Source organism: Bufo bufo, chromosome 5, assembly GCF_905171765.1.
Source record: "Bufo bufo chromosome 5, aBufBuf1.1, whole genome shotgun sequence".
Taxonomy (NCBI): domain Eukaryota; kingdom Metazoa; phylum Chordata; class Amphibia; order Anura; family Bufonidae; genus Bufo; species Bufo bufo.
In genome coordinates, this window is record NC_053393.1 from 440,952,967 (window position 1) to 440,979,591 (window position 26,625).

At 45.1% G+C, this 26,625-nt stretch overlaps 1 protein-coding gene across 2 annotated transcripts in view; it reads right to left on the bottom strand.

The window, feature by feature from the left end:
* Positions 1 to 26,625, bottom strand: part of CHN2 (chimerin 2) — a 390,810-nt gene that overhangs the window by 60,414 nt on the left and 303,771 nt on the right. For both annotated transcript variants that reach the window (XR_005779250.1, XM_040433568.1), the window contains exon 7: positions 23,906 to 23,983. Coding sequence is in view for 1 of the 2 variants with exons in the window: in XM_040433568.1 (XP_040289502.1) it covers positions 23,906 to 23,983 (78 nt within the window). In the remaining variant the exon portion in view is untranslated. The remainder of the gene's footprint in view (positions 1 to 23,905; positions 23,984 to 26,625) is intronic.

Sequence of the window (26,625 nt, forward strand, 5' to 3'; positions counted from 1 at the left end):
TAAAACTTTCTATTACCTTCCCTTTTTTCCAATTTACTAGTACTTGTTCCATACTTTCCCATGATCCCTATGTTCTCCAGTTCTTTTCCCCTTTGCTTAGCCTTAAAGGGGTTGTCCATCCTTTTTAAAGTGATAGCCTACCCTCGGGATACCCTTCCCTCAAGTAAGGCCATCACTAGCTGATCAACAGAAGTCCCACACCCCGTACCCCCGCCAATCAACTGTTTTGTGTAACTCTGTCACTGGAAGTTCAGCATCGGAACTACACAGCACCATCAACATTGTAGCGGACAGCACTCACTTTTGGCAACTGATTTAACCTAGATTACTGCCTGCTCAATTACTGAATTGCAATTTTGCAATTTCAGCATGCCAGTAGCATAGAATACAGGGAAGGACACAATACGTGTTTATCCTGGGGACTGTCTTCTTACTGCATACTATATTGCATGTAAGGGACTAAAGGCGTCTTTACACAAGTAGATAATCATCTGAAAATCTATATAATTGAGTGAAAATTAACAATTATTGATTAGTGTAAAACCATCTAAAGAACTAATGACAACAGGTTATTGGTTCATTTGTCATTGAGATTGTTCCTTTATACCCCCAAATTATCATTTGTTGCCATGAAATACAGAAGTGCAAACAGGTATTGTCTATAAAATGATTGACAAGACAATACAGAATTCCACCCTCAAGGTCAAACTCCACCCTAAAGAGTAGATTAGGGTTGAGCAAATCGGGTTTGGATTGCTGTATCTGAGCCGGATTCTTTTAAAAACTTTAAAAAGAGAGTGACATATGATAGAGGCGAGATGAAGGAAGTCTCGCAATATTTGCTGAAACTTCGGACAGACCACCGCGGAGGCAATACATTTTACAGTAGGATGGAGCCGATAGTCTTAAAGTTTTTAAAAGATTCAGGTTCGGATACAGCAATACGAACCCGATTCACTCAACCCTAATGTAGGTGCGAAATGGTGCCAAACAATCTGCTAAGAGATCGAAATTTTGAAATATTGACCTACTCATGTAAAAGGACATAAAGCTAATAAGTTGTTTGGCTCACAATTATTGGTGGATTGTAGGGTACAGCCACATGTTCAGGTTTTCTGATGCAGTTTTTGAAGCCAAAATCAGGACTGGATCATAGAAGGAGAAACAACATTAAGGACACATATGACTTTTCTTTTTTTTCTTTATCCATCCTTGGTTTTGGATTCAAAAACTGCATCAGAAAACCTGAATATGTGGTCATACCCTTAGAGAGACAAAGGAATCTGCTCTATGTTGAGGTATTCAAGATCTTGTATAATTTTCTTACACAGGATCCTCTGCTGTGCGTGTCTGCCTGTTGCTTTCTTAAGTACTGAAATTTTTATCATGTAGTCCATAAAAGGGCTAACAAAAATAATAATGGAAGTAATGAAACATTCAGAAACTTTTCAGCTACAATCACTAATTCTGACTGTTCAGATTTCTGAAGTAAATTTATATTCCAAAACCTCAATTCGGTTAAATACTGGTTGTCTTCTGTGTTGTACTCATGAAGAGTAACCAAAAATTACTGTTGGGATCATTCTTTTGAAGCCTCAAGGGTTTCCCACACGGGAACTTATGTCTATAGGTAAACTAAAATGAACCAAGGCAATATATAGTTCAAGCATTAGGATATTTGGTAAGTGGTGGATGGACTCACTGGGTTGGTACTGAGTTAGAATTACGTTCAAGGTCTAAGGAATAATTTCCAACCCAAAGCCCCTCAAGGAGGCCAGGTGGATTATTAGGTCACAATTCTCTGAATAGTCTGTAACCACTTATGGAAGACAAACTGGACACTGGGACCCACGGCCGCGCGCCACCCTCCATTCATTTCTACGGGAGCGCCGAAAATAGCTGAGCAGTGCGCTTAGCTATTTTTTGCAGTCCCATCAAGATCAATGGGAGGCGCACCGCGCAAGCATGTCCACTGCTTCATTCACTTCTATGGGGCTGACAGAAATAGCTGAGCCAGCACTTGGCTATTTTTGGCTCTCCCACAGGAATAAATGGAGGGCATCCACGCATGTGCAGTGCACCCTCCTTCACTTTGTGGGCTCCGTTCTAAAGACAGGTGCAGGTACAGGTGGGACCCGCACCTATCAGACACTGGGGGAATATCCTAGCGATATGCCGCCAATGTCTGAGGTGAGACAACCACTTTAAGCAGGAATATGTAAAAAATCTACTATGTGTATACCACAGCTATTTGCTTGATTTTCCCGTGTAGAATATCTGGAGATCTGCAGCAAAATTCACATGTTAAATGTGGATTTGTCACAGATTTTGAGTTCTGAGGCGGGTTTTACTCTATGCATTGTAAAGATAAAATTTGCAGTGGAAATCCACAGGATAAATTTGAATGCTGCAGATTTCAAATCCACTTCAGGTCAATTTCCACTACAGTTGTTCTTGGCAGAAAATCTGCAGCTTATCCGCCACGTATGAGCATACCCTGACGGTACGGCCATATGTTCAGGTTTTCTGATGTAGTTTTGGAAGCATAAACCACGAGTGAATTCCAAAATAAGGAGAAACAGTATGTGTCCTTTATACTTTCTCAAATTTTATGATCCTCTCCTGGTTTTGGCTTCCAAAATTGCATCAGGAAACCTGACCGTGTGGCCATACCTTTAATGTGGCAGTCTACTCAACTGTTTATGTCATCAGTGACATACATACGTATTTAGTATACCTATATAAGTAGGGCATTATGGGTGACTAAAAGGGTTGTCTCTTACAGGCATGTGTGGGTCTCTACAACGATAAAAAGGAAATACTCCAGTGTCTTGATGGAAATCAATAGAAGTTCATTGATTTGAGTGAGCTGATGTCTAATGCTTTGTTCTCAAGAATTTCCCTTAAAGATAAGAGCTGATCATGGGGACTAATACGTCGGAACTCTAAATATGGGAAGGTGCTGTCTAAACCAGATAAGAAATACTGCCCCATGTTAATATTTGGTGGATATCTGTGGTCAGACTTCTGGCCAGGGCAAGATAATGAGTAATGCGATTGAGGGAAACTGCTCTTCAGTATAGTCAACAATAGAAACATAATGCACTGACATTTAGATGGAAGTCTGTTAGGATGATTACCCCCACACCAGAGTCTATCTGCTTCTGTCCACTATCCCCCACCCCAGCCCACCGCCTCAGCTCTTGACCATCTGCGCTGTCTGGAATGTAGAGGCTGCGTTGCCTTCACCAGTCTGTACTGTATGTTTATTTTCAGAAAAACTGTAACAAGAGCCTTATGGACAAATGTTTCCCTTATAATAGATGAATAGCTATTCAAACGTGTACTGAGAGCTTCCTAAGAGACAGTAAATCTCAGTGCATTATTTCTCCGTACAATAGACAATGTGTCTGAGACATCACTGGGCCCCTCGATACAGGACGTTTATGACAGCAGGGTGTGCACAAACATCCCTTATTATCCAGAGAATTCCCATTAACTTTTTAGAAAAACTGAAATTCTTACTAAGACAAAATTACCATTTACAATATTGTCACTCTTGTTAGGGTACTTTCCCACTAGAATTAGTTTGATCCGGCAGGCAGTTCCGTCGTCAGAGCTGCCTGCCGGATCCGCCGATCAGTGTGACAACTGACAGCATTTGTAGACAGATCCGGGTGCGGATCCTTCTACAAATGCATTGCAAGAACGGATCCGTCTCTCCGCTTGTCATGCGGATGGACGGATCCGTCTTGCAGTCTTTTTAACAGTTTTCCCGGTCTGCACAAGTCAATGCGAATTAAGTCAATGGGCACTAATGCAAGTCAATGGGAATTAATGCCGGCGACTGATCAGGCATTTTGGACGGACATAATACCGCAGCCTGCTGCGGTATTATGTCCGACCAAAACGCCTGACAGTGACTGAACAGAAGGCATACTGATGCAAACTGAACGGATTTCTATCCATTCAGAATGCATTGGGATATGCCTGATCAGTTATTTTCCGGCATAGAGCCCTTTTGACGGAACTCTATGCCGGAAAAGAATAACGCTAGTGTAAAAGTACCCTTAGCCAACTTCATTCTTTGCCATTAAAGGGGTTACTCCATAAGTAATATAAAAAAATACATATACAATTTAGTACATGACAACCCCTTTCTAACAAACCTAGGACCAGCCCTCACAAGGATGCAGAGATCTCCCCATTCATTGCTCCAATTGTTCTGCTAGGTTTATTTCAAGCTGGCAGTCTAGGAGAGGTGTCCTTTCTGCTGCAGCTGGTTGCAGTTGAAGTATAGAACTGAGCATGTTCTTCCATCTCAGTGAGCAGGACAGAGAAATTAGAAAAAGAGCAAACAGCAGGTGGCGCTATACAGATAGATTTAATTGAATAACTCAGTAGCTCTACTTACTTTTTAATTATATGCAATTACAAAATCAGATTCAGGTGCTGGTTTGAAAACTGTAGAATTTTTTTTCATCGGACAACCCCTTTAAGGCTCAGTCACATGACAAAGCAGTAAGCATAGAGGCTGAACGGGAGCTCAAGGGTCCCTGTGGTTTCAGACCTCGGACCTGCAAACACTTTGCTCTGTACAACACCATATGAATCAGAAACAAACCTGTGACATTTTGAATCTAGAGATAAACTGGTTTCTTGAAATTCGACCCAAGGTACAATTCACACAAATCGATTGTCAAATTCGATTACAAATAAAGTTGACCCAAATGGAAAGTGTCCCAATTGCCCTCAAAAGTTATGTATAACACTTTGTGGTCTCCTATGCCTGTATCCAACCCCTTTCACGTTCTTTAACGCCAGGACAGGATTAGTGATGTCCAAAAATTGGTGGCAAGATACCTTCTCCTATGTCTTCTGCCCTGTAAAATGGTGGCCTCCATTTTGAGCGATTTATCCAAAACGAATCACAAAAGTTTCAGATTTGCTAGAATCCACATCTTTTGTGAAATTCATAATTAATTCGATTACTTTAGAATCAGCCCACTCATCTCTAGTTCCATACTGTGATATAGCAAGGGGTTTTGTTTGGGAAGTCAGGTATTTTCCTCCCAACATGGGCGGCTGGGCTGATTTCCAGCCAGATGAGATCCAATATCGGACCGGAGTTTAAGTGCCGGTCCGGGTTTTGGCAGCACCTGGCTGTCCTTTTACTCCTTAAGGACACAGCCTTATTTCACCTTAAGGACCAGGCCATTTTTTGCAAATTTGACCAGTGTCACTTTAAGTCACTTTTTTTACACCGTTTTAATTTTAAAATTGTTTACAGTGTTCATCTGAGGGGTTAGGTCATGTCATATTTTTATAGAGCCGGTCGATACGGACGCGGCGATACATAATATGTATACTTTTTTTTTATTTACTTAAGTTTTACACAATAACAGCTTTTTTTAAACCAAAAAAAATGATGTTTTAGTGTCTCCATATTCTGAGCCATATTATTTTTTTTTTGATCGATTGTCTTAGGTAGGGGCTCATTTTTTGCAGGATGAGGTGACGGTTAGATTGGTACTATTTTGGTGGGCATACGTCTTTTTGATCGCTTACTGTTGTATTTTTTGTGATGTAAGGTGACAAAAAATTGTTTATTTAGCACAGTTTTTTTTTTTTATATTTTTTACGGTGTTTATCTGAGGGGTTAGGTCATGTGATATGTTTGAAGATCCGGTCGATACGGACGTGGCGATACCTAATATGTCAACTTTTTTTAAATTTTTTTTTTAGCAATTGTTTTTAACTTTATTTGGGGAAAATTGTGCTTTTGTTTATTTTTACTTGAAACTTTTAATTTGTGGGGGGGGACTTTATTTTTTCAACTTTTTTTTTAACTTTATTTTTTGTCCCACTTTGGGACTTCATCTTTTACAATGCATTCCAATACTTCTGTATTGGAATGCATTGGCTGTATGAGTAATACTGTGTGTATTACTCATACAGCTTCCAGCCTGTGAGATCCAGGGGGCTGGATCTCACAGGCTCGTCACCAGAAGGCAGCGCTGATGCCTAAGGAAGGCATCGCGCTGCCTTCCATGCCATCGGGTCCCCCCTACAGCCGCATGGGGACCCGATGGCCCCGCCGCATAAGGTAAAAGCCGCATGACCGCAAGTCTGAATTGACCAACCCTCGCATTTAACCAAGGTGCCTGCTCAATGATTTGAGCAGGCACCGGATTCCGATCACCGTCCGCCGCGCTGATCAGAAATACACAGGGCGTACAGGTACGCCCTGTGTCCTTAAGTACCAGGACATCAGGGCGTACCTGTACGCCCTGTGTCCGTAAATAGGCAGCTGGGATCAGAATCAAGGTCTCTGTTTAGGGATCTGAGGCATGGTGCCGTGCTAGAGGGCTAAGAGCCGCATACGGGGAAACAGGCCCCCTACAGCCTGTTGTGGACGCTGGAAAAACCTGCTAACAAGGTGACTGTTTTTTTCTTTGGACTTTGCTTTGTGTGAACGAACACTAAGACTGAAAAATTTTGCTTTGTTTTTTCCTCCTGTGTGAATAAACACTGAAGTTTTGTTTTACAACTATATCTTTTGCCTCTGTTCTGCGTCCGCTTCCCTGCCTACCAGAGCGAATCCCCACAATTGGTGGCTTGGAGCGGGCACACACATTGAGGCTGGCGCAGACGCGGAAATATTTTTTCGGGTACGGCTGGATGTCCTGGATTAAACCAGCTAAATTTAAACCTGTGTCACGTGACAAAATGGAGGCTGTAATGAAAACTCTTGTGGAGGCTAACCAACACCAGCAATAAAAAACAAACCAGCTGCTGTTACAACACGTGATGGCTTTACAGACGGCAGGCGTGTCCCAGATTGTCCATGATGTCCGGAAAGCGGTCCGCGCGGCGATCCCCAAGATGACACCATCGGATGACGTCGAAACCTACCTGGCGATGTACGAGAAGGTGGCCACAAGGGAGAATCTACCCCGAGATCAGTGGGCTGAGGTCGTCGCTCCGTTCCTGACATTCGATTCCAAGCGGGTGTATTTCGACTTGCCGGACGATCAAGCGGCCGACTACCAGAAAGTCAAGGGTGAGATTCTGGCAAGACTGGGGGTGAATGTGTTGGTCCGGGTCGAGCGGCTGCATTAGTGGGGGTTTAAGCCGACTGAGCCCATGAGACCCCAGTATTATAACTTACTTAACCTCCTGCAAAAGTGGCTACAGCCTGACGTGCTGAGCCCCACTGCTATGCTGGACCGTCTGTTGGCTGATATGTTCTGAAGGGCTTTGCCACCCCCTCTCCAGCAATGGATCAGCCAGGTCTCTCCAGGGAATGCTCTCGAGATGGTCGACCTGGCAGGGCACTATGAGGCTACCTGGAATCTACAGGGGGGTTCTTTTGGGAGGGGGGTAGTCAAATCCAATAACTCTCCACCCCAGACCTGGCGGTTTGTGCCCAACAAACCCGCCCAGGATGTATTCCCTGTGGACCCAGCTCCGATAATCTGTTGGCGGTGTCGGGAGCCTGGCCATGTATGAGCTGACTGTACAGGTGGAACCCATGGACACGAACTATGGCTTCCATCAGTCATTATATGCTAGGAAGCTGTGTGCAGTGGGTGCCCCGGAGACTCTGAATTACTTGTGCCAGGTGGAGGTGGGAGACACTCCAGCGGAGGCTCTGTTGGACTCAGGGAGTCTGGTGACCCTGGTAAGGGCTCCCCTGGTATGGTCCACTGAGTAAACTGGCCGGAAAGTCGGGGTCATGTGTATTCATGGAGACTTAAAAGACTACTCCACTGCTATGGTGTCTCTATCCATGGTTGCCAGCAGGTGGACCCATGAGGTGGCTGTCGCCACCAATCTACACTACGAACTTATAATAGGGAGAGACTGATACCCATGAGACAGGGGTAACCCTAGAAGAGTGGCCTGGCTCAGGGGGGAGACCAGAACCCTGGGAACCTGAGTCCAAAGGGCCAGTGGTAGGGGTGACCACCACTTCGGTGGAAGAGGGGGAGACAACCCTGCTAAGTGTGATGGTGGGAGACATGGAGGACTTGCCGCCGGTCCTGAGCTGGCATACCTCAATGTCTCCGGGGATAATTTTGGTACCACCCAACACCAGGACCCAACCCTATCCCGAGCCTGGGAAAATGTATTAATGGTAGATGGTGAACCACAACAACCAGGGGCAGAGTCGGTGTTCCCCCATTTTGTGGTTCATCAAGAGATGTTGTACCAGGTAAACCAGCTGCGAGGTGAATCCATTAAACAGTTGGTGGTGCCCCAGGCTTATCGCAAACTCGTGTAGAAGTTAGCCCACCAACATGTTCTCGGGGGTCATCTGGGAATGCAGAAGACACAGGACTGGATACTACAACGGTTTTACTGGCCCAGTGTGTTTAGGGAGGTGGAAGAATTCTGTAAGTCTTGCCCGGCCTGCCAGGCAACTAGCCCCCAGCACCTTTTTCGCAGTCCCTTGGTACCTCTCCCGATCATCGAGGTGCCGTTTGAGTGAATCACTATGGACCTCATAGGCCCAGTACCATAGTCTGCAAGAGGACATCAACACATCTTGGTCGTCCTGGACTACGGTGCCACTGCAACATACATCGGCGAAGCTTATAGATAAGAAGCTAATGGAGATGTTCTCCCGAGTGGGGCTACCCTTTCTGACTGACCAGGTGACCCCTTTTATGCCCAAGGTCATGAGGGAACTCTGTAAATTGCTGCATATCAGACAGTTACGGATGTCCATGTACCATTTGCAAATGGACGGTCTGGTTGAAAGGTTTAACAAAACTCAAAAAATTATGTTAAAAAAGGTGGTGTCTAAAGATGGGAAGGATTGGGAACTTCTTCTGCCCTATCTCATGTTCGCTGTGCGAGAGGTACCCCAGGCTTCTACTGAGTTCTCGCCCTTCAAATTGCTTTATGACAGACATCCTCGTGGTTTGTTGGACGTGGCCAAAGAGGCGTGGGAACAGCAACTCACTCCGCATAAAAGTGTCCTGGAGTATGTTATCAAAATGCAATAGCAGATAGAGACCGTTTTGTCTCTTGTCAGGGAGCATATGGAGGCTGCTCAGCGAGCCCAGAGTTGGATCTATAATCGGCAGGCTCGGGTCCGGATCTTTAACCCTGGTCATCGGGTTTTGTTTCTGGTACCGAGCGTGGACAGTAAGTTCCAGGCTAGATGGCAGAGGCCCTACGAGGTACTCGAGAAAATTGGAGAGGTAAGTTACAAGGTACACCAGCCAGGGCGGCGGAAGCCGGAGCGGTTTTCCATGTTAATTTACTTAAATCTGTACTGAAGACAGCCCGCGGCCGGGATTTCTAGGGGAAGAGGTTCCGGCCCCTCTGTCTGATGCAAGGGAAGCGGTTGCCACTGTAAAAATTGCTGACAGCCTCTCCTCTCAACAGGCTCAGGAGACCAGGGAGTTTGTTAGTCGGAATATGGATGTGTTCTTGGACTTCCCTGGACGAACTTCCGCAATCCAGCATGACATAGTCACTGAGCCTCAGGCAAAAGTCCGGTTAAAGCCATACCGGGTACCAGAGGCTCGGCGACAAGCCATCTCGGAGGAAGTGCAGCTCATGCTGCGGCTAGACGTCATTGAGGAGTCTAAAAGTGAGTGGGCCAGTCCTATAGTCTTAATACCCAAGCCGGACGGGACATTACGGTTTTGTAACCATTTTCCGTAAGCTGAACGAAATATCTAAATTCGATGCTTATCCCATGCCTCGGATGGATGAGCTTATTGAAAGGTTAGGCCAATCCCGGTATTTTTCTGTTTTGGACCTCACCAAAGGGTACTGGCAGGTACCCTTGACGGAGGCTGCCAAAGAGTAAACTGCCTTCATTACACCAGAGGGGCTGTACCAATATAAGGTGTTACCCTTCGGTCTGCATGGCGTTCCTGCCACTTTTCAACGTCTAATGGACATTGTGCTTCGTCCACATTGGCGGTACACCTCGGCTTACCTGGATGATATTGTCAGTCACAGTACCGACTGGGAAAGTCACCTGCCCAAAGTACAGGCCGTAGTGGACTCCCTTCGAAAGACTGGTCTAACATCTAACCCAAAAAAATGTGCGACAGGGTTAGAGGAGACCAAATACCTAGGGTATGTCATTGGGCGCGGAGTCATCAAACCCCAAGTAAACAAAATAGAGGCGATAAGGAATTGGCCCCGACCTGTCACCTCTAGGCAAGTAAAGTCATTCTTGGTAATGGAAGGCTATTATATGAGGTTTGTTTCCCATTTTGCCACTTTAGCAGCTCCATTGACAAGTCTCTTGAAGGGACGGAAGTCTATGATTGTCTGCAGAAATGACCAGGCGGAAGAGGCTTTCTCCGCTTTGAAGTCGGCCCTGTGTGGGTCCCCGGTTTTGGTGACGCCCGACTTTAAAAGGGAGTTTATAGTACAAACCAATGCCTCCGAAGTGGGCCTCGGTGCTGTACTGTCTCAGGAAGTCAACGGGGAGGAGCATCCCGTTGTCTTTCTCAGCCGTAAGCTCACTCCAGCCAAGACCTGGTACAATATAATGGAGAGAGAGTGCCTGGCCATCAAGTGGGCACTCGAGTCTCTCTGCTATTATCTGTTGGGGAGAAAGTGCCGTCTGGTGACCGACCACTCCCCTCTCAAGTGGATGAGCCAGGCCAAAGAGAGGAATGCTCGGGTCACCAGATGGTTCTTGTCCTTGCAAAACTTTAAGTTTACAGTAGAACACAGGGCAGGCCGGTTACAGGGAAACATGGATGCCCTGTCCCGGGTACACTGTCTGTCGTGTGTTACCCCCCTTGTGTCAGTATGTGACATAGCAAGGGGTTTTGTTTGGGAAGGCAGGAATTTTCCTCCCAACATGGGCGGCTGGGCTGATTTCCAGCCAGGTGAGATCAAATACCGGAAAGGAGTGTTTTCGCAGCACCTGGCTGTCCTTTAAATAGGCATCTGGGATCAGAATCGAGGTCTCTGTTTTGGGATCTGAGGCATGGTGCCGTGCTAGAGGGCTGAGAGCCGCATGCGGGGAAACAGGCCCCCTAAAGCCTGTTGTGGACCAGTGAAAAAACCTGCTAACAAGGGGACTGTTTTGTTCTTTGGACTTTCCTTTGTGTGAACGAACACTAAGACTGAAAAATGTTGCTTTGTTTTTTCCTCCTGTGTGAATAAACACTGAAGTTTTGTTTTACAAACTGTTTCTTTTGCCTCTGTTCTGCGTCCACTTCCCTGCTTACCAGAGCGAATCCCCACAATACTCATTACTAAATTACAAGCTTCAGAAATCTTCACAAATCGTGACTAGTCTTAGGCCTCTTGCACACGACCGTGTGTCCCCCGTGGCCGTATTGCGGCCCGCATATGGCGGGTCCGCAATACACAGGACACCGGCCGTGTGCATTCACTTGAAAGGGTCCGCAAATCCAGAAATGCGGTGTGGAACGGAACCACAGAACGGAAGCACTACGGAGTGCTTTCGTGGGGTTCCGTTCCGTGCTTCAGTTCTGCAAAAAGATAGAACTTGTCCTATCTTTTTGAGGAACGGACGGATCGAGGACCCCATTCAAGTGAATGGGGTCGCGATCCGCATGCATTGCGGACCGCAATTTGCGGTCCGTAGCACGGGCAGCACACGTTCATGTGCAAGAGGCCTTAGGGTTTTGGATTTCACCTCATTCCTACACATCAGCATGTTATAGCCTGCTCACCTGGAATGTCTGGGAGGCTCCCAGAAAAAGGGGAGACCTCCTGGGGGGCAGGTGACACATCAAGAAAAGAGGTGAAAAGTTGATGAGTGTGTGTTATAGTCCTTAGTCTCTGAAGTGATGCAGCTAAAGAAGGTGTTCCTAACCTTGTGTCAGAGAATTCCAATTTATACATTAAGAACATTCTAAAAGGAAAACCTTACCTTACCGGGCCCCTCATATAGATTATACTTACCCCGCTCCCCAGCACCCACATCACTTATTATCCCTACATGGCCGCCACTGCATCTCCCCGTCGCGCGGATCAAAACATTCGGTAAACGGAATCAGTCAATAGCAGGCTGCGACGGGTGACACTAGGGAAGCTTGTCTCCGTTGCGGCCTGCTATTGGCTGCTCCCCCCGTCGCTGGATGTTTTGATCCATGCGACAGGGAAATTCAGCGGCGGCCATGCGGGGATAAGGAGCGACGCGGGTGTCGGAGAGTGGGGTAAGTATAACCTGTATGAGGGGCCTGGGAATTAGGGGGGAAATTATAGGGGTTGGATAACTCATTTAATGTGTATATCATCTATAGACAGTAAAGATTTCATTACTCCATATACTGATATGTATTATTTGCCAGACTGTACATATTGTGCGGAGAACATTAATATAGCGTTGCAAAATGTTCTTCTAAGGGACTGCTCAACTACTCAACTACAATATGCTTAAAGGGGTTGTCTTACTTCAGCAAATAGCATTTATTATGTAGATTAACTTAATAGAAGTCACTTACTAATGTATTGTGATTGTCCATATTGCCTCCTTTGCTGGCTTGGATTAATTTTTCCATCACATTACACACTGCTTGTTTCCATGGTTACAGACCACCCTGCAATCCAGCAGCAGTGGCCGTGATTGCACACTATAGGAAAAAGCATTAGCTTATGTGTGGTTTCCACGGTCCCGGCCACCAGAGATGCCGGCATTTTTTCCTATAGTCTACAAGCACGACCACCACTGATGGATTGCAGGGTGGTCCTAACGAGCAGTGTATAATGCGATAGAAAAATGAATCCAGTCAGCAAAGGAAGCAATATGGATAATAACAATACATAACTAATTGGTTTGTATTAACTTCTTCTACATATTAAATGCTATTTGCTGAAGTGAGACAACTCTTTTAGTCAAAATAAGCCCTTATTACAAGAATGACTCTGTAAATTAGTGCAAGTGTAGTGTCCCACTAGATAGGCGTGGGCACTACACAAGGGTCAATTGGTGTGCGCGTTATTCCTACTCACAAGGGACAGAAATGTTATCTTTAATTGTGCATTTAATGTATTTTCTAATGTGTTTTTATATGCAATATTCCCCTGTGTAATGTGTAAGCAGGCCTAGTTGGGTGTAGTTAGACATCCCAGACACTAGAGGGAGATAGGGAGCCCCTAGTATAAATGTCCAGGCCCAGACAGGGAGAGTTAGTTCAGAGTCAGGAGTCTGCAGAGACAGAAGTTAGAAGGCACCAGCCAGGGACAAGCTGAGGGCCTCCTCCTGACATGCAGCTAGACAGCCCAGGCTACTAGTTGTTACCAGGAGGCTAGTAGAGGGATCCTAGCCTACCTGCGGATCAAGAGAGCCTTAGTTAGCTCTGAAGTCACCCCAGTTGCAGGACAGAACCTCCTGGGAGAAACCCACAGTCAGGATCTTACCAGCAAAGATAAGTAACACTGATGGGCAGATGCTATATAGGAAGCAAACCAAGGATTTAATACGAGAGGAAGAAATATATATACCAAGGATTTAAGCCACCATTTAGGCATCCGGGCCTTGGGATTGAAACCAGACAGGAGTTCTAGAAAAGGACAGTGTACGCTATTTCTGAGGAAAGGTACAACCTGATTCTGAGTGTGTTGTGGATTTACCCTCTGAGTATCTTGCATAATCAATACCTGCCATCTTGTGGAGTAAGCCTGCTTGTAAAGCTGTGATCTAAAGGACTGTATTACCATCTGTATGTACAAAGTTGGACTATTAAGTAAAGCAACGTTTGGTTCACTATACCACCTGTGTACCTCAATTATTCCAACTATAAATCGGTGTGCCACCGTTACAGGCACTGGCGTCACAAATCCAAAAGGGACCTTGCCCCAGGCACTCAAAATACCTGTAACATCCAGGGCACCTCATCCACCATCAGGCCTGGTCCCTACATACAGAGTGTGCCCCCAGAGGAACTGTGTCTACCTCTCCTTCACTGCCGCATGCCTGCCCAGGGTTCTCCAATACAGTGAGCAACCCTCGATTGCCCATAACCGTGACCTCGCTTCGCTATACCCTGCAGGTCTGGCGTGCTGCACAAGTGAATTTATTAATATAGGGCTCTTTCACACCTGCGTTATTGTCTTCCGGCATAGAGTTCCGTCGTCGGGGCTCTATGCCGGAAGAATCCTGATCAGGATTATCCTAATGCATTCTGAATGGAGAGTAATCCGTTCAGGATGCATCAGGATGTCTTCAGTTCCGGTACGGAACGTTTGTTGGCCGGAGAAAATACCGCAGCATGCTGCGCTTTTTGCTCCGGCCAAAAATCCGGAACACTTGCCGCAAGGCCGGATCCGGAATTAATGCCCATTGGAAGGCATTGATCCGGATCCGGCCTTAAGCTAAACGTCGTTTCGGCGCATTGCCGGAGCCGACATTTAGCTTTTTCTGAATGGTTACCATGGCTGCCGGGACGCTAAAGTCCTGACAGCCATGGTAAAGTGTAGCGGGGAGCAGTGTACTTACCGTCCGTGCGGCTCCCCGGGCGCTCCAGAGTGACGTCAGGGCGCCCCAAGCGCATGGATCACGTGATCGCATGGATCACGTCATCCATGCGCATGGGGCGCTCTGACGTCATTCTGGAGCGCCCGGGGAGCCGCACGGACGGTAAGTATACCGCTCCCCCGCTCCCCGCTCCTACTATGGCAACCAGGACTTTAATAGCGTCCTGGGTGCCATAGTAACACTGAAAGCATTTGGAAGACGGTTCCGTCTTCAAATGCTTTCAGTACACTTGCGTTTTTCCGGATCCGGCAGGCACCTCCGGCAACGGAAGTGCATGCCGGATCCCAACAACGCAAGTGTGAAAGAGGCCATAGAGAAGCAGCTGCAGAAAACCATTTCCCCGTGGCTGCCATTCCTGGTGATGTCAACAGAATACAAGAGTCAATTGGAGGAGAAAGAAGAAGAGCTGTCGTGGTGGTTATCAGCACATCATCAGGACAGTGCATCTCCTCTCTCCATTCAGAGAACATAGAGCCACAAACATGGCTCACCGTCTATGTTCTGCTGATAGCAGAATACATATAAAGCATCCAAGTATCCATTCAGTATAATAATGGTGCCCCCCTATTCCCATGGGGTAAGCAGTAGTCTGAAGTCATGGCAACTTCCATCGTCATGACTACTGCAGGCTCTTTGTCTGATTGCTTCCACCATAAAAAGAGCAATTCAAGTAATAACATCCCAGACAAGCAAGCAGAGAACCAAAGTGGACAGGCAGCCACAAAATCATGGTAGAGCTCCACAATTTTCACCTGCCCACAGTGAATACTCCCTTAGGGTGCTGTCACATAAGCCAAATGGAACCATTTTTTAAAACTTGGCAAAATACAGTGTGACGGAAACAAGTTGAAAGAACTTTTTTTCAAAAGCTGCATTGCGGTAAAATGTGCACAGCAAAAAGATGGTGCCATCCAGGTCTTGTGAAAGCTCCTTGGGTGACTATTCCAGAAGGAAGACTAATCTCTTTAGCTATAACTAAGAACATTTTTGTCTAAAGCATGTCATCAACTTTCTTAAAATCTGGATCATGTTCGAGAGTTCGTTTTTCTACTACAGGACACGCCATCCTGGCAATCAGTTTTCCCAGTGATGAGAATCCGGAGCTTACAGTACATCCGTGCACCTTTTAAAGTCTTTAAAGGGAATCTGTCACCACGATTTTGGACTATTATCTGCAGTAATAGATGAGTAGCACTGCAGATACGGAGTCCAAATCACTCTTTTTTATTTTGCTACTGGCCCCATTACCCCACTGTCAGCGCTCAGAGCTGCACTGAAATACATTATCAGGACTTCTGTTCATGCGCACAGGAGTCCTCTCCATTATGTTAGAACAGCACAGCAGTCCGGACTATGTATTTCAGTGCAGCTTTGAGCTCTGACAGTTGGGGAATGGGGCCAGTAGCAAAATAAAAAATAGTGATTTGGACTCCTTATTTTCAGTACTACTCTATGTATTTATCATCTCATATCTGTCTATCTATCTCATCTGTATCTATCTAGCACTCCAAATTAGGTGAAGGGTGTTAGACCTGTTTATTCCCCAGTCGCAATGTTTCAGCCCAGCTCAATGAGGCCTTTGTCAAGCAGTAAGATGATGTCAAGTGCAGACTTAAATACCCACAATGTGATTAGAATACATGATTGCATAATTATTAACCAATAAACACAATTATGTGTACCGGTATATACATTCATAAAGATAATTCCATGATTCAAAAAATACATGATTACAGTATCTCTTATTGAATATCTCATAAATCACCATATAATGCAGATAAGTTGGATAAAAATATATATAAGTAAAGGGCCCAGTGCATGAATGGTTAATGACATCACCTTAGCATGGTGCAATCATTACAAATCAAAGACAGCAACAACTGTATTGTACAAAGAAACCGTAGACACCTACTACAGCATTGGTGGTTCCAGTGGAAAGGATGGCGTTCCCAGCTGGGCAGTGCAGATGTCAAAGCAAAACCGCCACGTCGGACTGCGCCCACCGAGACGTGCATCACGTGACTTCGGAATGTCCACACGCATCTCACGTGTGCGTTACAAAAGGTATCGCGGCAACGTCAACGGAAAGAGAGAGAGACGCGGGCGGTCACCTGACTGGGCCACACACCCTTCACCTAATTTGGAGTGCTGCCTCATGATTTCTCTTTGGATATCGTACATGGATTTTTTTTTTGCCTGATATTGCAGGAGGAATTGCACCTGTTCCCACGAACTGTATCTATCTATCTATTTATCTATCTCATCTGTGTCTGTCTGTCTGTCTATCTATCTATCATCTACTTTTATCTGTCTGCCTGTTTATCTATCTATCTATTTATCTATCTATCTATCTACTTATATGTGTATATCTGGGATACAATGGAAGAGATGGATCAGTGTAACTGCATTCCAAAATATGGTGTTCGGACCAGATGCCATACCAGAAGCCCCTGTACCCCTTTTCCTGTCCATCTGTATTACAAAACTTGGATGAGGCCTCAGGTTTTTTAACATTTATCAAATGTCTTCACTTTTCTGTTTGGATGGTACTCTGGTTTTGAGATATCTCACATCTCGTTAGATTCAGTTATTTCCCAAACAGCACTAAGGAGTGAAAAGAAATACAAAGCAGCACATTCACAGTATAAAGCAACCTATAAACTGCTGTCTTTGTCCATGAATATCTCCCTTGGATGCTAGACAGTGCGGATCCAGAATGCAATGTACATTAGTCATCCTCTTTTATGTTTCTGACTGTTATATACCATTACAGTGCTGTGAAAAAGTATTTGATCCTTTACAGATTTCTTTTGTTTTTTTGCACATTTGTCACACTTAAATGTTTCAGATTAGCAAATTTGAATATTGGACAAAGATAACCCGAGTAAAGACAAAATGCAGTTTTTAATAGTGATTTCATAAAAAAAAAAGCTATCCAAACCAACCTGGCCCTATGTGAATAAATAATTGCCCCCTAAACCTAAAAACTGGTTGGGTCACCCTTGGTGGCAACAACTGTAATAAAGTGTTTGCGATAAGTGGCAATGAGTCTTTCACATCTCTGTGGAGGAATTTTGGTCCACTCTTCTTGGCAGTATTGTTTTAATTCAGCCATATTGGAAGGTTTTTGAACATGAATGGCCTGTTTAAGGTCATGCCACAGCGCCTCAATCGGCTTTAAGTCCGGACTTTGACTAGGCCACTCTAAAACCTTCATTTTGTTTTTTCAGCCATTCCGAGGTGGACTTGCTGGTGTTGCTTCACATCACTGTTATGCTGCAGAACCCAAGTACTCTTGAGCTTAATGTCACAAAGTGATGGCTGGACATTCTGCTTCAGGATTACAGCAAGTTTTCCAGGTCCTGGAGCAGCCCCAGACCATCACACTACCACCACCACCACCACGTTTGACTGTTGGTATGATGTTCCCTTTCTGAAATTCTGTGTTAGTTTTATGTGTGTGTGATGTAACAGGATGCACACCTTCAAAAAAAAATCCACTTTTGACTCGTCAGTCCACCAAATATTTTCCCAAAAGACTTGGGGATTATCAAGATGTTCTTTTGTGTTCTTTTTGATCAGCAGTGGTTTTCACCTTGGAACTTTCCCATGGATACCATTTTTGCCTAGTCTCTTTCTTATTGTTAAACCTTGAACACTTACCTTAACTGAGGCATGTGAGGCCTGCAGTGCATTAGATGCTGTTCTGGGTTCTTTTATGACCTCCTGGATGAGTTGTTGATGCGCCCTAGAAGTCATCTTGGTAGTCTGGCTACTTCTATTCGTGGATAATAGCTCTCACTGGAGTCCCAAAGCTGTAGAAATGGCTTTGTAACCTTATCCAGACTGATAGATGTCAATGACTTTCTTTCTCATCTGTTCTTGAATTTCTTCAGATTAGGGCATGATGTGTTGCTTTTTTAGATCTTTTAGCCTACTTCATATTGTCAGACAGGTTCTATTTAAGTAATTTCTTGATTCCACAGATCTGGCAGTAATCAGGCCTCAGTATGGCTAGTGAAAGTGAACTCAGCTTTCCAAAAACTGTGGTTAATAACAATAATAATAATAATAAGTTCATGGGAGGGAAATTATTTTTTCACATAGGACCAGGTTGTTTGGGATAGCTTTTTTTTCTTAATAAATGAAATCATAATTTAAAAACTGCTTTATATATATATATATATATATATATATATATATATAGATGATGATGAAAAACGGACAGCACTCCAAGTAAAAGATAGTGGTGTTTTATTCACCCATGTGGATGGCAACGTTTCAGCTCATGCAAGAGCCTTTTTCAAGCCCTTGCATGAGCTGAAACGTTGCCATCCACATGGGTGAATAAAACACCACTATCTTTTACTTGGAGTGCTGTCCGTTTTTCCTCTCTATCTGACGGGGTAAGCTGCTACATCCCTGGACCTAGCACCCTCCTTGTGTTTTTCCGGTGCCGCCATTATTTTCCTTTCCTATATATATATATATATATATATATATATATATTGTGGGGACTCGCTCTGGTAGACAGGATTAGAGGACGCAGTATAGAGGCAACATCAAGTTCTTTGGATCAAACAGTTCAGTGTTTTATTCACACTTTAATCAAGTGACAAAACAAGCAGTCATAATCAAGCAAAAAGTCACCTTGCGGTGTTGGTGATAATTCACACCATGCGGCAATTCAGCCTCAAAGAGTCCTTGCTCATAGCAGCACCAACCTGTTTTCACGCCAAACAGGTAGGAAGACTTCATCCAGACACAAGGCTCCCAGATCCCAACACAGAGACATGGCTTCTGAGCCCAGCTGCCTATTTAAGGACAGCCAGGTGCTGCCAAAATCCGGTATTTTACCTCACCTGGCTGTAAATCAGCCCAGCAGCACAAGTTGGAAGGAAAATACCTGTTTTCCCAGACCAAACCTCTCACTGTGTCACATACCCCCCCTTTTTTCAACCCTGAGGGGGTGAACACACGCCAGACAGTGTACCCGGGACAGGGCATCTGTGTTTCCCTATAACCGGCCTGCCCTGTGTTCCACCGAAAAACTTTTTTTGTAGGGAGAGAAACCATTGGGTGACCCAGGCATTTCTGTCCTTGGCCTGGCTCATCCACTTCAGAGGAGTGTGGTCAGTCACCAGGCGGAATTTTCTCCCCAATAAATAATAGCGGAGAGATTCTAGTGCCCACTTGATAGCCAGGCACTCTCTCTCCACTATACTATACAGGATCTCGGCTGGGGTGAGCTTACGGCTGAGGAAGACAAAGGGATGCTCCTCCCCGTTGACTTCCTGAGACAGTACAGCTCCGAGGCCTACTTCGGAGGCATCGGTCTGTACTATAAACTTCCGGTTTATAGTACGTCGGGCGTCACCAAAACCAGGGACCCGCACAGGGCTGTCTTCAAAGCGGAGAAAACCTCTTCCACCCAATCATCCCAGCGAACCATCATTTACTTGTGTCCCTTCATGAGTACTGTCAAGGGCGTGGCTAGAGTACCAAAGTGGGGAACAAACCTCAAGTAATAGCCCACCATTCTTAGGAATTACTTTATTTGCCTAGTGGTGACAGGTCGGGGCCAATTTCGTATCGCCTCTATTTTGTTCACTTGAGGTTTGCTGAATCCGCGCCCAATAACATACCCCAGGTACTTAGTCTCTTCTAACCCTATCGCACATTTTTTGGGGTTAGCGGTTAGGCCAGCTTTCCGAAGGGAGTCCACTACAGCCTGCACTTTGGGTAGGTGACTTTCCCAGTTGGTACTGTGGATGACAATATCGTCCAGGTAAGCCAAAGAGTACCGACGATGTGGACGAGGCTCTGAAAAGTGGCGGGGGTGCCATGTAGACCAAAGAATAACACCTTATATTGATACAGCCCCTCAGGCGTGATGAAGGCAGTTTTCTCCTTGGCAGCCTCCGTTAAGAGCACCTGCCAGTACCCTTTCGTGAGATCCAAAACAGAAAAATACCGGGCTTGTCCTAACCTCTCGATGAGCTCATCCACCCAGGGTATGGGATAAGCATCGAATTTGGAAACCTCGCTAAGTTTTCGAAAGTCGTTACAAAACCGCAACATCCCGTTCGGCTTGGGTATCAATATTAAAGGACTGGCCACTCACTTTTTGACTCCTCAATGACGTCTAGCTGCAACATTAGCTGCACCTCCTCCGATATGGCTTCTCGCCGAGCCTCGGGTACCCGGTATGGTTTTAATCATACTTTTGCCTGAGGCTCAGTGACAATGTCATGCTGGATTATGGAAGTGCGTCCAGGGAGGTCCGAGAACACATCCGTGTTCCGACTAATGAACTCCCTTGCCTCCTGAGTCTGTTTAGAGGAGAGGCTGTCAGCAATTTTTACTGTGGCAGCCCCCTCTCTTGCATCAGACAGAGGGGCCGGTACTTCTTCTCCTAGAAAACCCGGCCGCGGGCTGTCTTCTGTACAGGTTTCCCTATCTTTCCGTGGTTTGAGTAAATTCAGACACAAGGCTCCCAGATCCCAACACAGAGACATGGCTTCTGAGCCCATCTGCCTATTTAAGGACAGCCAGGTGCTGCCAAAACCTGGACCAGTATTTAAAATCCGGTCTGGTATTTGACCTCACCTGGCTGTAAATCAGAGCCCAGCAGCACATGCTGGGAGGAAAATACCTGTTTTAACAGACCAAACCTGTCACTGTGCCACTATATATATATATATATATATATATATATATATTTGTCTGAGATTCAAATTAGTTTGATAATCTGAAACATTTAAATGTGACAAATGTGCACAAACAAAATACATCTGTAAAGGGGCAAATACTTTTTCACAGCACTGTATTTACTAGAATAGAGAGAGCCTGATTATTACAAGGGGTTAAGCTTTTTGCTTTGTAACTGATGCAAATACAGTAGTTTTGCATTGCCTGGGCTATGTGCAATTACAAAGCCTAAAGGCAAGCATCAGTATTTGCCATAACCGCACTATGTTCCTCTTTACGACTGAAACACTTTCCACTGTAATAAAAAGTGCTCTTTAACAACCGTTCCAATTTGCAAATCCACCGTTTTTCAGGGTTGCCCATTCCATTTGATTCATACGTAGATTAACTCAGCAGAGGCTAAAATAACTGTGTGTGAGGGTCCAGTAATTATTCAGAGGGGATCGCAGCTTCCAGAAGGGGGAGGAGGGCAATAATGTATACGATTTGTCTGCTATTGTCCTCAATATAAAGAGTGTCACTGCCGCCATATTGGACTATAGCACATCCCGTCAGTCAAATGTCAATCAATAAAATAAATCATGGAATTCTGTAAGTCCTTATAGAATACTGTCCGAAACAACAACTTACAAAGGCACAAACCCCACTATACGGGATAATAAAATCATTGATCTATGTTTAATAGAGAAGACGAAGAAGCTAAAAAGGTCAGGGAGCGCATTCACTGTAAAACCCTAAGTCCCCTGCTACATGTTCATTGCTGTAGTACAATTATCACTATGGGGGTCATGTTCTGTATGAATGTGATTAGTGTAAGTAATAGGTAACGCTGTGACAGACTTATACTTCCTATGGGAAAGGGGGGAAGGGTCTGCTTGCCAGAATCAGGGGTTTTCTGATGACTAATGTTAATGGCATGTCTATAGACCATGCTGATCAGGAGTGGTGCTGTGGAAAGCCAAATGGGCTGTAGGCGCTTCATTTGAACTATTTGTCCAAGCCACAATATTTAGCTTTTAGTGTTGGTCATTGGAACACCCCTCTTAAAGGAACCTTTAATCACATTTTTGGCCCCTAAATTTCCCTACACCGCTGTACATAATGGTAAAAGGTTTCTAAACATGTCACTGTGCACACTTCTGTGAAGAGTCATGTAGGAGGTCCAGGTCTCACCTGGAGTTAATGCCCCACAGCCTAAGGTACATCATTACATGGCAGCTCAGGCAACATCCGGTGCATGCGCATTGCAGTTGGGGCCAGTACACCTTGTCTCACTGACCATGCACCAGATGCTACTACAGCTGGCTTGCAATAAGGAGTAACTCAAGGAGTAACGGACTGCCCACATGACTCTTCACTGGTGGCGCACACTACTTTCTAAGGCTACATTCACACCTCCAGCAGGGCAAATATCTTAGTCTTTTCCGGCAGAGGAACAGACTACTGGAAGTTACCATATCCGGCATAGCTGGACACCACTGGACGCCACCAGGCACTGCCAGATCCCCATTAACTATAATGGGATCTGGTGGGTTTCCAGCATAAATGCCTGCTTTGCCTGACAGAAAGACACCATTTATGCCAGGAAACCTGCGGGATACACGTTGTATCTCATTATAGTCAATGGAAATTCACCGGTGTGCAGTGGGGTCCAGCCATGCCAGATACATTAACCCCTGTAGTCTGTTCCTCTACCGGATTTGCCTTTCTGGAGATGTGAACACAGCATAACTTTATATTTCCCTGCAAGGAACAGCTATAGTTTTGGGGATGAAAAAGTGTTTGCAGGTTTTCATTTAATACAAAGGTCAATAAACAAAACCTCTCAGCTTTAATAGGAAACTCATATGTGAACCTTTTATGTAGCACTTAAAGGGGTTCTCCACTATTAACACTTCTGGAGTAGGACACGTCTGCACACGGAATACATCAGTGGTGCAGATATACCACTATTCTCCATACGGGTATTAATATACCTGAAAAGTGCATGTCCTACATACAAAGACTTCACATCTGGAAGTGGCAATAGTGGAGAACCCCGGTAACTACTGAGACAGACCGCCACATCAAGGTACCATTTTGTGTGTCAGATATTCAATGGGTCTACCCCATTTCCAAGCCTCTACAAGCATTGATATAAATGTCTCCAATTTATAACCATATATAGCAAAACAATCTTGAGCTCTCCATGATGGCATATGCATTCTGCTTCTTTACCACCACTATCCACAGATGTAGTGTCTGAGCATCATGATACATGACAGCGTTTACCTGCAGTCCTATGTAAAACTGCAGCGTGGTATCATGATGAACTTTTCCAAGTGACAACATCAGCTCTGCTACATGTATATGAAGAACATAGAATAGATTGAAATCCACATTTCCGCACTGCTTGAGCAATGGGATCTTCTGCCTTCTGTGCTGCCAGTGCAGCTTAGGGGGTTAACATAATGTGGTTGTCTCGCTGGCTGCCAATATCTCCTTCCTGTCAGATGCATTAGCAAGGAAGAAAGTTGGCCACTGTGGTTAAACAAGGAATTTCAGACAAAGGCAATGATTCGCCTTACGCCTGAGCTTGTTTGAAATAGCTGTAAAGAAGCAAAACTGTGTTCTTACATGGAAATGTTCATTTATAGCCTCCAAGCCTCCTCCAAGAGCCTGTGCAAGACAATGCAAGAAGATAAAAAGAGGCTGTCTTACCTTGAAGTTGTGTGCTTTCTCATAGTTGAAATGGTTGTCATTTTGGGTTAGGGCTGCTCTTCTGACCAGCGAGGTGATCTGCGAATAGGCAAAGAGTTTCAGAGGCTGCCACAATAATGCACTCCTGCCCCCCACTTTCACCCCCAGTGCCAGCGCCAGAAGCTCCTGGTGCTTCCTGCCTTTTTTGGACTTATGGACAGCAGCGTAGTTCTTTTCACTCTCCAACCATAGCTCCTCAGACAGCATAGTGTCAGAATCCCAGATTTTTTGCATTTCCTCCTCCGAGCCTTGGAGGCTGACAGGCACTAGGTTGGTCCAGCTGCTTCTGATGCTACACAGCAGATTGGAAGCAGCTGCAGCCCATTCTGCAGAGACCTCCGACATGTGACTTGAATGGGCTGTCTTGTGGGATGAAAGGAGCTTCTGCATTTCAAGAACTAGTTGACCGCTTTGTTTTACTTCTCAAAGACAGGCGTGTGCCTGAGACAACTGCAGCCCTCACGCTGAACACAGACAAAAGACCCTCCTCAGTAGCAGCATCCAACCACAAGTTCACCGAGGATGGGAGGGAGGAAGACTTATCAGCCACTTGCACAACTCTTTTCAATAAGGAGCATCACTTCTCCGCAATGAGCACATCTCATGCGTGATGCTCCTCTATGCCCCAAAAAAAAAAAAAAAGACCTGGAAACCAATAGATTAAACCATGCTAAATCCTGCTGATGGATTAATCTTGAAATGATAAAATCTCTCCCTCTTCATATCCTGTGTGAGTGTAAATCCTGAGGAGGATTAGCAGAGGGCTCTCTGGCACGTCATTATTAATCTATGGCTCCCAGATTCTCCTAATAGCTTTCTGGGCCCCCTTGCCGACATCTTTTTAACCCTTTCACGGAAGAGGCGTTAAATATATGCATGAACCTCAGCTGGTCATAAGTGACCAATGTGCTTAATCTAGCAAATTGGGGATGAGTAATACTGATGATGCGTCTCTATTAGTATCTCATCTAGACAGATACTGTAGATATCATCTAGTTTACTCATCCTGGATGCCTAATAGACGAAGTGCTTTTACGCTGACTTTTTATGGCGTATAAGCCTATGAGGAGGAGAACCCCTTTAAAAATGGTCAGTAATCTCCGTGACAATGACTGTGCCCTGTAAATACTTAGAAATAAATGATTAGAAACTAAACCAACATGAATCCAGTGGTCCCGTAAGGTTACGTTCACATCCGGAGAAACACATGGAGGCTCAGTTCGGGGCCTCCGTCACAGAGTTCGTCAAGAATAGCGGAGAGAAAATACTTTTTTCTCTGCAAAGAAAAATCGGTCAATGGGATCTGTTAGGCTCCGTTCCTGTAAGTTATGTGCTGAATCCGGCACTTCCGATATTTTCGTTCTTCTGCTCCTATAACAGAGCGGAAGAACGGAAATGAATAACGGTGATGTGAAAGGGCCCTAAACCTTACGGTGATCAGTTGCTACGTGCTCCATTTTCAATTTTGAAAGGTTTAATGTCTTTTAATTATTCCTCATGCACACACAAAAAAAAGGCTAGGTTCACACCAGGGTGTCCATCAAGAGCCAGGATATTGCTTTCCTAAATGTATTGAAATGGCCTGGGACTATTCTTTTCAATACAACTGCATGCAAAAAAAATACTGCGTGATACATTTTTTATTTCTTTTTTGAATGATGTTCCACAGGCTGGAATTCTCCCTTACAAACCCGGCCTCTGCAGCATCCGGCGGCACATGTGAAGCTGTACGGCACACGTACCAGATGGCACTGGAGTTGTCTTGTAATGATGTGTCCCAACCTGTGGGACATTAATCAATCCAGGACTCAGGAGGCCAGGACTGCCCACATGACTTATCTTGAGTAATTTACAAAGCTGTATGGGTTATGTAAAGGGACATGAATAGAAAGCTGCAGTGATTTCCCAGCAGTATAACAACATTGTCACAGAAAAGTCACAAAATAAACGACCTGCAAATTTACTTCAGGTCTGATCAGACAAAGTCACCACTTCACAAAATCTAGTGCACTTTCAAAACAATAAAGGCGCCATACACATTGAATAGCCATTCAACTGACCGCTATTCCTCCCGATTCTCTCCCGACTCACCCACACACGTTCAGCTCAGACAAACATCGATGTGCATACAATTGAGAGAGAGGAGAAAGCTGCTACTAGACACCTCTGGCGGCAGCTCAACTCCCAGGAGAACAAAAGTATCGCCCAAAAATATTCACACCGTCTGATGAAGCTCCCCATACATCATTTGTTGGGGAGAGTCGGGAGCGCCCCATACACATCACACTGTCGGCTCAACCTACTGGGGGCCTTTAGGCTGAGTTCCCATGTTCAGGTTTTTTTATACAGTTTATGAAACCAAAGGAAGGAATGGATCATAAACTGCGGCCAGAATACAGAGATGGAGTCTTTTACTCGCTTTGAATAAATCCATAGCAAAAACTGCATTAAAAAAATCTGAAGGTGGAAACCCAGCCTTAAACTGTCCCATTGGAAAACGACTTATGTTTCTTAGCGCTCATGCACATGGCCGTTGCCTGGCTGTGGCCGTATTGGGGCCCGCAAACGGCGAGTCAGCAATATATACGGGCACTGCCCATGGGCACACCATATCACGGATGAGGACCCATTTACTTGAATGGGTCCGCAATCTGGAAGGAGCAGTGCGGAACTGAGGCACA